Consider the following 13,970-nt stretch of genomic DNA (forward strand, 5'->3'; position numbering starts at 1 on the left):
TTTTGGGGTGAAAAACTGCGGTTTCAAGTCATGTCGTGTGTCCGTCCCCCCCCCCCCCAAAATTATTTTTTTCTGCTTCTTTTTCCAGCCCAGCGACCCGGACCCCCCCGCCTCCCCCCGCAGCCTGACGTCACCCCCTTTTCCCAACCCCCCCCCCCTTTTTTTTTGAGGGGGGGAGGGACCCCAAAACCTTGTTCCCACCCCCCCCCCCCCCCCCAACATGGCCGACCCCATCATGGACCTTTTCGACGACCCCAACCTCTTCGGCCTCGACCCTTTGACGGACGAAACCTTCGCCCCCCCCCCCCCACCACCACCCCCCCCCCGACCCCATCGAAGAAGCTCTGACCTTAGCGGGGGCTTTAGAACCCCCCCCGGCCCCCCCCAAATCCTCCCCCCGCCCCTTCCGAAGACTCTTTGCCCCCCCCAAAACCCCCCCCGACCCCCCCCCTCAACCCCAACTTGCCCCCGACCAAGAGCTTCTTAGTCAAGGCAACCCCTTCATGGGGGTGGCCACCGCTTTGGCCTTCCTCTTCCTCCTCCTCGGGCTCCCCCAACCCCCCAAAATCGTCATCCTCAAAGCCCCCCCGGGGGGGGCGACCGCAACGGGGTCCCCCCAATCTTCTACCGCGCCCCCCCCGACCGGTGGGGTCACCCCCAAACGGGGGGAAAGTGACTTTCGCCAAAGTTTTAACGGGGACCCCCCAACTCCGACCCGGCGTTTCCATCGTTACCGGCAACGCCGCTACGGTTTTAACGGGAAAAAATGAACCCCCCCCGGAAATGGGGGGGCACCCGGGGCTGCCCCCCCGCCCCCCGCCGGCGCTGCCGTTCACCGATTGGTTCAACCGGGACGACCCGTCAAGCAATTGGTTTTTACAACCCGTCAAAACCGGGGGGGCCGGGACCCCCCTAAAACCCGCCGTTACCTTGACGTCGGCGCCGGCGCAGGTGATGGGGATTGGGGGGGGAGGGGGGGCGCGGGGGGGGAACTTTGGGGAGGTTCTGAGGGGTTTGGGGGGTCCCCAAGGTCAAGGTCAGGTCTTGGGGGGGGGTCTGGGGGGGGTGGGGGGCTCATGGTGGTCTTTGAGGTTGGGGTTATCTCGTTGGGTTGGGGTCATCTTGTTGGGTTGAGGGCTTGGGGGGGGGTCTGATGGGGTGGGGGGGCTCGGAGGGGGGCTCGGGGGGGGGTGGGGGGTCCGCAAGGTCAAGGTCAGGTCATGGGGGGGGGGGGGCTGGGGGGGCTGGGGGGCTCACGGTGGGTCTTTGAGGTTGGGGTTATCTTGTTGGGTTGGGGTCATCTTGTTGGGTTGGGGTCATCTTGTTGGGTTGAGGGCTTGGGGGGGGGCGTCTGATGGGGTGGGGGGGCTCGGGGGGGGGGTGGGGGGTCCCCAAGGTCAAGGTCAGGTCTTGGGGGGGGTCTGGGGGGGGTGGGGGGCTCATGGTGGGTCTTTGAGGTTGGGGTTATCTCGTTGGGTTGGGGTCATTTCATTGAGTTGAGGTTTTGGGGGTTGGGGGGGCTCAAGAGGGGGTTTGGGGGGGTCTGGGGGGTCCTCAAGGTCAAGGTTAGGTCTTGGGGGGGGTGTTACGGGGCTCGGGGGGGTCCCCAAGGTCAAGGTCAGGTCTTGGGGGGGGGAGGTTGGGGTCATCTCGTTGGGTTGGGGTCATCATGTTGGGTTGAGGTCTTGGGGATTGGGGGGGCTCAAGGGGGGGTTTTGGGGGGTCCCCAAGGTCAAGGTGAGGTCTTGGAGGGGTGTGTCTGGGGGGGATGGGGGGATCCCCAAGACCCCACAATGGGGTCCTCAAAGTTCTTGAGAACCTCAGGGTTGGGGTCACCACCCAATAACGGGGTCCCCCAAGTCCTTGAGGTCGCCATTTTGGGGTCACCTCCCCCAGGGGGGTCCCCCAAGTCCTTGAGGTCGCCATTTTGGGGTCACCTCCCACCCCCGAGGTCCCCAAAGTTCTTGAGAACCTCAAAATTGGGGTCACCACCCCCCAGGGGGGGTCCCCAAAGTCCTTGAGGTCCCCAAATTTGGGGGTCCCCACTCAATAGTGGGGTGGTCCCCAACATCCTTGACCCCAAATTTTGGGGTCACCTCCCCCCAGGGGGGGGTCCCCAAAGTCCTCAAGAACCTCCCGTTGGGGGCCACCACCCCGTTCCGAGGTCTCCCAAGTTCCTCGGGATTCCCCCGCCCCCAAAATCCCCTTTTTTTCCCCCCGTTTTGGCGTTGACCCTGCCCCCTTTTTTTCCCTCCCTATAGGGCGAATCCAAACGCATCACCCTGGTCCTCCAACAACCCCCGGGCGGAAGCTCCGCCCCCGGGCAACGTCACGTGGTTTTAGGTAGCCTCCCGGGCAAGATCGTCTTGCAGGGCAACCAACTGGCCGCCCTCGGGCAAGCGAAAGGGGCAACCGGGCAACCGGCCAAGGTGGTCACCATCCAACTTCAAGTTCAACAACCCCCCAGCGGCCAATCGGGAACCCCCCAGAAGATCCAACTCCTTCAACAAGCCACCGGGGCTAGTGGCCAACCGGCTCCGGTAGCCGTATCGTCGGTGCCCCAGGTGGTGGCCGGGGCCGGTCAAAGGTTGACGGTGCCCTTGAAGGTGGTTCTACAGCCCCAGGTAGGGGGGGGATGGGGAGGGGTGGGGGGGCCCGCGGAGTAGCCTGGGGTTGGGGGTTGGTGGCCCAAGGGTTTGGGGGGGAGCGTGGCCCGTTTTGGGGCGGTTCAGGATGATTTTGGGGCCGTCGCGGCTGATTTGGAGCCGTAATGAGCAATTTTTGTGCCGTTACACTCCCAATTTTGGTGCCGTTACACCCAATTTTGGTGCCGTTAGACCCAATTTTGGTGCCGTTAGACCCAATTTGGTGCCGTTAGACCCAATTTTGGTGCCGTTAGACCCAATTTTGGGTCCCGTTAGACCCAATTTTGGAGCCGTTACACCCAATTTTGGTGCCGTTAGACCCAATTTTGGTGCCGTTGGACCCAATTTTGGTGCCGTTAGACCCAATTTTGGTCCCGTTAGACCCAATTTTGGAGCCGTTACACCCAATTTTGGTGCCGTTACACCCAATTTTGGTCCCGTTAGACCCAATTTTGGTGCCGTTAGACCCAATTTTGGTGCCGTTAGACCCAAATTTGGTCCCGTTACACCCAATTTTGGTGCCGTTGGACCCAATTTTGGTGCCGTTGGACCCAATTTTGGTCCCGTTGGACCCAATTTTGGTGCCGTTAGACCCAATTTTGGTCCCGTTAGACCCAATTTTGGTGCCGTTAGACCCAATTTTGGTGCCGTTAGACCCAATTTTGGTCCCGTTACACCCAATTTTTGGTGCCGTTGGACCCAATTTTGGTGCCGTTGGACCCAATTTTGGTCCCGTTGGACCCAATTTTGGTGCCGTTGGACCCAATTTTGGTGCCGTTGGACCCAATTTTGGTCCCGTTAGACCCAATTTTGGAGCCGTTACACCCAATTTTGGTGCCGTTAGACCCAATTTTGGTCCCGTTAGACCCAATTTTGGTGCCGTTAGACCCAATTTTGGTGCCGTTAGACCCAATTTTGGTCCCGTTACACCCAATTTTGGTGCCGTTGGACCCAATTTTGGTGCCGTTGGACCCAATTTTGGTCCCGTTGGACCCAATTTTGGTGCCGTTAGACCCAATTTTGGTGCCGTTAGACCCAATTTTGGTCCCGTTAGACCCAATTTTGGAGCCGTTACACCCAATTTTGGTGCCGTTACACCCAATTTTGGTCCCGTTGGACCCAATTTTGGTCCCGTTGGACCCAATTTTGGTGCCGTTAGACCCAATTTTGGTCCCGTTGGACCCAATTTTGGTCCCGTTAGACCCAATTTTGGAGCCGTTACACCCAATTTTGGTGCCGTTACACCCAATTTTGGTGCCGTTACACCCAATTTTGGTCCCGTTGGACCCAATTTTGGTCCGTTGGACCCAATTTTGGTGCCGTTAGACCCAATTTTGGTGCCGTTAGACCCAATTTTGGTGCCGTTACACCCAATTTTGGTCCCGTTACACCCAATTTTGGTGCCGTTACACCCAATTTTGGTCCTGTTACACCCAATTTTGGTCCTGTTACACCCAATTTTGGTCCCGTTACACCCAATTTTGGTGCCATTACACCCAATTTTGGTCCCGTTGGACCCAATTTCGGTCCCACACCCAATTTTTGTACCGTTACACCCAATTTTGGTCCCATAATGCCCAATTTTTGCCCTATTATGCCCAATTTTTGTCCGATCAAACCCAATTTTGGTTCTTTTACACCCAATTTTGGTCCCGTTAACACCCAACTTTGGTCCCATCCCACCCAATTTTTGTCCTTTTATCCCCATTTTTTGTCCCATCACACCCAATTTTGGTCCGATCAAACCCAATTTTGGTCCGATTACACCCAATTTGGTCTGATCAAACCCAATTTTGGTGCCATTTCACCCAATTTGGTCCCATTACATCCAATTTTGGTTCCTTTACACCCAATTTTTGTCCTGTTTCGCCCAATTTTGGTCCCATCACACCCAATTTTTGTCCCATCAAACCCAATTTTGGTCCTATTATGCTGGATTTTGGTCCCATCTCACCCAATTTTTCGCCCACGATGACCAATTTTTTGTCCTGTTATGCCCAATTTTTGTCCCGTTTCGCCCAATTTTGGTCCCATCACACCCAATTTTTCGCCCACGATGACCAATTTTTGTCCTGTTATGCCCAATTTTTGTCCCGTTTCGCCCAATTTTGGTCCCATCACACCCAATTTTTCGCCCACGATGACCAATTTTTGTCCTGTTATGCCCAATTTTTGTCCCGTTTCACCCAATTTTGGTCCCATTATGTCCAATTTTGGTCCCATTATGTCCAATTTTGGTCCCATCACACCCAATTTTTCGCCCACGATGACCAATTTTTGTCCTGTTATGCCCAAATTTTGGTCCCATTTCGCCCAACTTTGGTCCCATCACACCCAATTTTTCTCCCATGATGACCAATTTTGGTCCCGTTTCACCCAATTTTTGTCCCATTATGTCCAATTTTGGTCCCATCACACCCAATTTTTGTCCGATCAAACCCAATTTTGGTCCTATTATGCCGGATTTTGGTCCCATCACACCCAATTTTTCGCCCACGATGACCAATTTTTGTCCTGTTATGCCCAAATTTTGGTCCCATTTCGCCCAACTTTGGTCCCATCACACCCAATTTTTCTCCCATGATGACCAATTTTGGTCCCGTTTCACCCAATTTTTGTCCCATTATGTCCAATTTTGGTCCCATCACACCCAATTTTTGTCCCATCAAACCCAATTTTGGTCCTATTATGCCGGATTTTGGTCCCATCACACCCAATTTTTCGCCCACGATGACCAATTTTTGTCCTGTTATGCCCAAATTTTGTCCCGTTTCGCCCAATTTTGGTCCCATCACACCCAATTTTTCGCCCACGATGACCAATTTTTGTCCTGTTATGCCCAAATTTTGTCCCGTTTCGCCCAATTTTGGTCCCATCACACCCAATTTTCGTCCCATCAAACTCAATTTTGGTCCAGTTATGCCCAATTTTTGTCCCGTTTCGCCCAATTTTGGTCCCATCACACCCAATTTTTGTCCGATCAAACCCAATTTTGGTCCTATTATGCCGGATTTTGGTCCCATCACAGCCAATTTTTCGCCCGCGATGACCAATTTTTGTCCTGTTGTGCCCAATTTTTGTCCAATTAAACCCAATTTTGGTCCCATAACACCCAATTTTTCTCTTTTCACCCCATTTTCCCCCCCCGCCGCAGGCCGGCTCCTCGCAGGGCGGCTCCCCCGGCCTCTCGGTGGTGAAGGTCCTCAGCAGCACCGAAGTGGCCGCTTTGGCCGGGCCGGGTTCGCGCGGCGCCACCGAAGAAAGTCGGAAATTGGAACATCAAAAAAAACAAGAAAAAGCCAATCGCATCGTGGCCGAAGCCATCGCCCGCGCCCGCGCCCGCGGCGAGCAGAACATCCCCCGCGTCCTCAACGAGGACGAACTCCCCAGCGTCCGCCCCGAGGAAGAGGGCGAACGCAAACGGCGGAGGAAGGCTCCCGGCGACCGCGGGGGCCCCAAGGAGGAGCGACCCCGCAAGGGCAAAGGTCAAGGAGGGGCCGGCAAGAGTAAAGGCCGCAGTAAACCCAGGTGAGGGCGTCAAAAAGGGCGGGATTGGGCCCAAAAATGGGGCGGGGAGGGGCGGAAGCCAACGGGGGGGGTCGGGGTCCCCCTTGGGCCCCAACTGTTGGCCACCGTTGGGCCCAACCCTTGTCCTTCATCGTCACGCAAGTCTTGGCCCTCGTTGACCCCAACATTGAGCCTCGTTGGCTCCAACTTTGGCCCTTGTTGGCCTCCAAACTTGACTTTCATTGGCCCCAACCTTGCCCCTCGTTGGCCACCAACGTTGACCCTTGTTGGCCCCAACCTTGACCCTCGTTGGCCTCAACGCTTGACATTCATCATCTCCCAATTCCTGACCTTCATCGTCCCCAACCCTTGACCCTCATCATCCCCAACCCTTGACCCTCATCCTCCTCAACCCTTGACCCTCATCATCCCAACCCTTGACCTTCATCATCCCAACCCTTGACCTTCATCATCACCAACCCTTGACCCTCATCATCCCCAACCCTTGACCTTCATCATCCTCAACTGTTGACCCTCATCATGCCAACCCTTGACCCTCATCATCCTCAACTGTTGACCCTCATCATCCCCAACCCTTGACCTTCGTCATCTCCCAACTCTTGACCCTCATTGTCCCCAACCCTTGACCCTCATCATCTCCCAAACCTTGACCCTCATCATCCCCAACCCTTGACCTTCATCATCTCCCAACTCTTCACCCTCATCGTGCCCAACTCTTGACCTTCTTCATCCCGAACACTTGACCCTCATCATCCCCATCCCTTGACCCTCATCATCACCGACCCTTGACCTTCATCTCCCAACTCTTCACCCTCGTCATCCCGAACCCTTGACCTTCATCATCTCCCAACTCTTGACCCTCATTGTCCCCAACCCTTGACCTTCATCATCCTCAACCCTTGACCCTCATCATCCCCACCCTTGACCCTCATCATCCCCAACCCTTGACCCTCATCATCCCCAACCCTTGACCTTCGTCATCTCCCAACTCTTGACCCTCATTGTCCCCAACCCTTGACCCTCATCATCTCCCAAACCTTGACCCTCATCATCCCCAACCCTTGACCTTCATCATCTCCCAACTCTTCACCCTCATCGTGCCCAACCCTTGACCTTCTTCATCCCGAACACTTGACCCTCATCATCCCCATCCCTTGACCCTCATCATCACCAACCCTTGACCTTCATCTCCCAACTCTTCACCCTCGTCATCCCGAACCCTTGACCTTCATCATCTCCCAACTCTTGACCCTCATTGTCCCCAACCCTTGACCTTCATCATCCTCAACTGTTGACCCTCATCATGCCAACCCTTGACCCTCATCATCCCCAACCCTTGACCTTCATCATCCCAACCCTTGACCTTCATCATCCCAACCCTTGACCTTCATCATCACCAACCCTTGACCCTCATCATCCCCAACCCTTGACCCTCATCATCCTCAACTGTTGACCCTCATCATCCCCAACCCTTGACCTTCGTCATCTCCCAACTCTTGACCCTCATTGTCCCCAACCCTTGACCCTCATCATCTCCCAAACCTTGACCCTCATCATCCCCAACCGTTGAGCTTCATCATCTCCCAACTCTTCACCCTCATCGTGCCCAACCCTTGACCTTCTTCATCCCGAACACTTGACCCTCATCATCCCCATCCCTTGACCCTCATCATCACCAACCCTTGACCTTCATCTCCCAACTCTTCACCCTCGTCATCCCGAACCCTTGACCTTCATCATCTCCCAACTCTTGACCCTCATTGTCCCCAACCCTTGACCTTCATCATCCTCAACTGTTGACCCTCATCATGCCAACCCTTGACCCTCATCATCCCCAACCCTTGACCCTCATCATCCCCAACCCTTGACCTTCGTCATCTCCCAACTCTTGACCCTCATTGTCCCCAACCCTTGACCCTCATCATCTCCCAAACCTTGACCCTCATCATCCCCAACCGTTGAGCTTCATCATCTCCCAACTCTTCACCCTCATCGTGCCCAACCCTTGACCTTCTTCATCCCCAACCCTTGACCCTCATCATCCCCAACCCTTGTCCCTCATCATCCCCAACCTCTGACCCCCCAACCAAACCCCCCAAGCCGCCGTCCGTCCATCTGTCCGTCCCTCCGTCCCCCGCTAACCCCCCCCCCCCCTTCTCTCACCCCTCCAGCACCATCACGCCGGTGGTGGGGAAGAAACGGAAGCGCAACGCTTCCTCCGACAACTCGGACGCCGAAGTGATGCCGGCGCAGTCGCCGCGGGAAGAAGAAGAAACCAGCGTTCAGGTACCGGCAGACGCCACCGATTGGTCGCCGGTGGCGGGAACCGCGGCCTCGTTTTTTAATTATTTTTTTGTTTTGTTTTTCCAGAAACGACGATCGAATCGGCAAGTCAAACGCAAGAAATACACTGAAGATTTGGACATCAAAATCACCGACGATGAGGAGGATGAAGAGTTGGACGTAACGGGGCCTGTCCGACCCGAACAACCCCCCGTCCCTCAGCCCCCCGTGCCGGAGCCAGAGCCGGAAGGCGAGACGTTGCCCTCCATGCAGTTTTTTGTGGTGGGGGCTCTTGAATTTCTCTTTTTTTTTTTTTTTTTTTGAATTTTACGGCATTTATCATTTTTCTCACCGTTTTTCATCCCGTTCCACCATTTTTTTGGGGTTTTTTCCTCCAGGAAAACCCCAGCGAGGAGGACGCGGCCATCGTTGACAAGGTCCTTTCCATGAGGGTGGTGAAGAAAGAGGTGAGAAACCCCCGTGGCGACGCCTTTTACCGGCGTTTTACCGGCGTTTTGCCGACGCTAACGTCCCGCCCACTTTCTTCCCAGCTTCCCTCGGGGCAGTTGACCGAATCGGAGGAGTTTTTCGTCAAATATAAGAACTAGTAGGTGGCCGAACGAGGCGGGGGGTGGGTGGCGGGAGGTCAACGGCGTCACAATTGGGCTCGTCGTTGAGTTGAGGTCTACGAAGCCAACGTTGGGTTGAGGTCTACGAAGCCAACGTTGGGTTGAGGTCTACGAAGCCAACGTTGGGTTGAGGTCACCGAAGCCGACGTTGGGTTGAGGTTGCCAAAGCCAACGTTGGGGTCTACAAAGTCAACGTTGGGTTAAGGTCACCAGAGCCGACATTGGATTGAGGTTGCCAAAGCCGACGTTGGGTTGAGGGTCTACAAAGCCGACGTTGGGTTGAGGTCACCAAAGCCGATGTTGGGTTGAGGGTCTACAAAGCCAATGTTGGGTTGAGGTTGCCCAACCCGATGTTGGGTTGTGGTTGCCAAAGCCGACGTTGGGTTGAGGGTCTACAAAGCCAACGTTGGGTTGAGGTCACCAAAGCCAACGTTGGGTTGGGGTCTACAAAGCCAGCATTGGGTTGGGGTCGCTGAAGCCAACGTTGGGTTGAGGTCACCAAAGCCAACGTTGGGTTGAGGTCGCCCAACCCAACATGGGTTGAGATCTATAGACCTTGGGTGGGCCCAACGCTCAGTGACCTTTGAAAAATTTTGGGGTTTTTTTGCCCCGATGTTGCCCAAAAACGGCTTTACCGACCCCAAATAGCTTCGCGGGGGCGGGGCTTCGCCCTGGTGACTGTTTGTGTCCCCCCCCCAGCTCTTATCTCCACTGCGAGTGGGCCACCATCGACCAACTGGAGAAGGACAAGAGGATCCACCAGAAACTCAAGAGATTCAAGACGAAGATGACGCAGATGCGACATTTTTTCCACGAGGTGCTGGGTTGAGGGAGGGGCTGGGGGGGTGGGGAAGGGATTTTGGGGGTCCCCCCACTCACCACCCCCCAATAAATCTCCCTAAAAGGACGAAGAACCTTTCAACCCCGACTACGTGGAGGTGGATCGAATCTTGGACGAGTCCCACAGCATCGACAAAGACAACGGGGAGGTGAGCGGGAAGGCGAAAACGGGAGAAAATCCCCCAAAATTTTGTTTTTTTTCACCGACGCTCCTTTTTTTTTAAATTTTTGCGTTTTTTGGGCTTTTTATTGGTTGTAGCCGGTGGTTTACTACTTGGTGAAGTGGTGCTCCCTCCCCTACGAGGACAGCACGTGGGAGCTCAAAGAGGACGTCGACGAGGGAAAAATCGGGGAATTTAAGCGAATCCAAGCCCGGCACCCGGAGCTCAAGCGCTTGGTGAGCGTCCAAGTCCCTTCCAACCCCCCGTTTGCGCGCGTCTGTGTCCCCTTTAAATTTTTTTTCTGCTTTTTGTCTTTTTTTCTTCCCCCCCCGCCCCCCCAGCCCCGTCCTCAAGCGGGTTCCTGGAAGAAACTGGAGCTCTCGCACGAGTACAAGAACCACAACCAGCTCCGCGAGTACCAACTGGAAGGGGTCAACTGGTTGCTCTTCAACTGGTACAACAGGCGAGTGGCGGGATGAGGTTGAGGACACGGGAGACGCCAAAAAAAACCCTTTCTCACCCCAAAAATAAACCTCCCAGCGCTCTCGTAACTGGTTATTTCCTTCGCCTCCCCGCAGGCAGAACTGTATCTTGGCCGACGAGATGGGTTTGGGCAAAACCATCCAATCCATCGCGTTTCTCCAAGAAGTTTATAACGTCGGGATTCGTGGACCTTTCCTGGTCATCGCGCCCCTCTCCACCATCACCAACTGGGAGAGGGAGTTCAACACTTGGACGGAAATGAACAGCATCGTCTACCACGGGAGTTTGGCCTCGCGCCAGATGATCCAACAGTACGAGATGTACTGCAAAGACTCACGGGTAACGTGGTTTGGCTTCTTCTTGACCTCAAAATCTTCTTTTTGACCTCAAAATCTTCTTTTCGACCCTTTTCAACCTCCAAATCTTCTTTTCGAGCTCAAAAACTTCTTTTCCGCTTCAAAAAAACACTTTTTATCTTCTCCAAACCTCCTCCCTAGGGTCGTCTTATCCCCGGGGCCTACAAATTTGACGCCCTCATCACCACCTTCGAGATGATCCTCTCCGACTGCCCAGAGCTACGAGAGATCGAGTGGCGTTGCGTCATCATCGACGAGGCCCACCGCCTCAAAAACCGCAATTGCAAACTCCTCGATAGCCTCAAACACATGGACCTGGTGAGGAGATGGGGTCTGGGTTGGATCTGGAGATGTTTGGGGTCATTTTGTGTCCCTGGGGGATGGTCCTGGAGGTGTTTGTGGGGGTCTTGGTTGCATCTGGAGATGTTCAGGGTCATTTTGTGTGTCCGGGGGATGGTCCTGGAGGTGTTTGTGGGGGTCTTGGTTGCATCTGGAGATGTTCAGGGTCATTTTGTGTCCGGGGGGATGGTCCTGGAGATGTTTGTGGGGGTCTTGGTTGCATCTGGAGATGTTTGGGGTCATTTCGGGCCCCAACGGATGGTCCTGGAGATGTTTGTGGGGGTCTTGGTTGCATCTGGAGATGTTTGGGGTCATTTTGGGCCCCAACGGATGGTCTTGGAGGTGTTTGTGGGCGTCTTGGTTGTATCTGGAGATGTTTGGGGTCATCTTGTGTCCCGGGGACTGGTCCTGGAGGTGTTTGCGGTGTCTTGGTTGCATCTGGAGATGTTTGGGGTTATCTCACACCCCAGAGGATGGTCCTGGAGGTGTTTGTGGGCATCTTGGTTGCATCTGGAGATGTTTGGGGTCGTTTCGGGCCCCAACGGATGATCCTGGAGGTGTTTGTGGGGGACTTGGTTGCATCTGGAGATGTTTGGGGTCATCTCGTGCCCTGCGAGATGGTCTTGAAGGTGGTTGTGTGGATCTTGGTTGCATCTGGAGACATTTGGGGTCATTTCGTGCCCTGGGGGATGGTCCTGGAGGTGTTTGTGGGCGTCTTGGTTGGATCTGGAGATGTTTGGTGTCATCTCACACCGCAGCTGATGGCCCTGGAGGTGTTTGTGGGCGTCTTGTTTGCATCTGGAGATGTTTAGGGTCATTTTGTGTCTCAATGCGTGATCCTGGAAGTGTCTGTGGTGGTCTTGGTTGCATCTGGAGATGTTTGGGGTCATTTGGTGATTCAACGGATGGTCCTGGAGGTGTTTCTGGGAGTCCTGGTTGGATCTGAAGATGTTTAGGGTCAGCTCCTACCCTGGGGGATGGTCCTGGAGACATTTGTGAGGGTCTTGGTTGCCTCTGGAGATGTTTGAGGTTATTTTGTGCCCCGGGGGATGGTCCTGAAGGTGTTTGTGGGCATCTTGGTCGCGTCTGGAGATGTTTGGGGTCATCTTAAACCCCAGGGGATGGTCTTGGAAGTGTTTGTAGAGGTCTTGGTTGTATCTGGAGATGTTTGGGGTTATTTGGTGTCCCAATGGATGGTCCTGGACGTATTTGTGGGGGTCTTGGTTGCATCTGGAGATGTTTGGGGTCATCTTGTGTCCCGGGGGATGGTCCTGGATGTGTTTGTGGGGGTCTTGGTTGCATCTGGAGATGTTTGGGGTTATCTCACACCCCAGAGAATGGTCCTGGAGATGTTTGTGGGGTCTTGGTTGAATGTGGAGATGTTTGGGGTCATTCGGTGCCTCAACGGATGGTCCTGTGGGGGACTTGGTTGCATCTGGAGATGTTTGGTGTCATCTCATGCCCCAGAGGATGGTCCTGGCGATGTGTGTGAGCATCTTGGTTGTATCTGGAGATGTTTTGGGGTCAGCTTCTGCCCCGGGGGTTGCTTCTGGATGTGGTTTTGGGGGTCTTGGTTGTATCTGGAGATGTTTGGGGTCACTTGGTGCCCCAACGGATGGTCCTGGAGGCATTGTGGGCATCTTGGTTGGATCTGGAGATGTTTGGGGTCATTTCGGGCCCCAACGGATGGTCGTGGAGGTGTTTGTGGGCGTCTTGGTCGCATCTGGAGATGTTTGGGGTTATCTCACACCCCAGAGGATGGTCCTGGAGGTGTTTGTGGGCATCTTGGTTGGATCTGGAGATCTTTGGGGTTATTTCGTGCTTCAACGGATGGTCGTGGAGGTGTTTGTGGGCGTCTTGGTCGCATCTGGAGATGTTTGGGGTCGTTTGGTGTCCCAGGGGATGGTCCTGGAGGTGTTTGTGAGCATCTTGGTCACATCTGGAGATGTTTGGGGTCATCCCTTGGCTCAGGGGTTGGTTCTGGAGGTGTTTGTGGGGGACTTGGTTGCATCTGGAGATGTTTGGGGTCATCTCCCATGTCTACCCCACCCCAAGCTCTAACGTTCTCCACCCCGTGGCCATCAGGAACACAAAGTTCTCTTGACGGGCACCCCGCTCCAAAACACGGTGGAAGAACTCTTCAGTCTCTTGCACTTCCTGGAACCTTCCCAATTCCCTTCGGAAGCCGAATTCCTCAAAGATTTTGGCGATCTCAAGACTGAGGAACAGGTGAGGACATGGGGGCCGCTCCCCCCTCCACCCCTTTCCCCGGCCACCTGGGTCCTGCCCGTCCCTCGGTGACGTCGCCTCCTTGGTCCTACCTCCAGGTGCAGAAGCTTCAGGCCATCCTCAAGCCCATGATGCTCCGTCGGTTGAAGGAGGACGTGGAGAAGAACTTGGCGCCCAAACAAGAGACCATCATCGAGGTGGAGTTGACCAACATCCAAAAAAAATATTACCGGGCCATCTTGGAGAAGAATTTCTCCTTTCTCTCCAAAGGTGCCGGTCACACCAACATGCCCAATCTTCTCAACACCATGATGGAGCTACGGAAGTGCTGCAACCACCCCTACCTCATCAACGGTGAGGAAACGGGCGTGGCCAAGGGCGTGGCGGGGTGTCCCGTGTCCTCTCCTCGCCGCGGGGCGTCAACACCGTCTTTGGTTTTCATCCCGTTGGCCGTGGTGGCTTCTTGAAGCTCTGGTT

At 54.8% G+C, this 13,970-nt stretch overlaps 1 protein-coding gene across 1 annotated transcript in view; it reads left to right on the top strand.

Annotated features, from left to right (window-relative positions):
* Window positions 1–205: 205 nt before the first annotated feature.
* The window catches only part of LOC141938903 (chromodomain-helicase-DNA-binding protein 8-like), a 32,441-nt gene continuing 18,676 nt past the window's right edge, over window positions 206–13,970 (top strand). Inside the window, 17 exon segments of the mRNA XM_074857927.1 lie at window positions 206–298; window positions 300–650; window positions 652–951; window positions 2,262–2,624; window positions 5,800–6,173; window positions 8,345–8,459; window positions 8,544–8,738; window positions 8,855–8,923; window positions 9,008–9,063; window positions 9,785–9,902; window positions 9,991–10,074; window positions 10,185–10,322; window positions 10,428–10,553; window positions 10,669–10,908; window positions 11,067–11,243; window positions 13,350–13,493; window positions 13,592–13,847. Of these exon segments, the coding sequence (XP_074714028.1) occupies window positions 221–298; window positions 300–650; window positions 652–951; window positions 2,262–2,624; window positions 5,800–6,173; window positions 8,345–8,459; window positions 8,544–8,738; window positions 8,855–8,923; window positions 9,008–9,063; window positions 9,785–9,902; window positions 9,991–10,074; window positions 10,185–10,322; window positions 10,428–10,553; window positions 10,669–10,908; window positions 11,067–11,243; window positions 13,350–13,493; window positions 13,592–13,847 (3,184 nt within the window). The 5' untranslated portion in view covers window positions 206–220.

This window comes from Strix uralensis, unplaced genomic scaffold (assembly GCF_047716275.1).
Source record: "Strix uralensis isolate ZFMK-TIS-50842 unplaced genomic scaffold, bStrUra1 scaffold_411, whole genome shotgun sequence".
NCBI lineage: Eukaryota > Metazoa > Chordata > Aves > Strigiformes > Strigidae > Strix > Strix uralensis.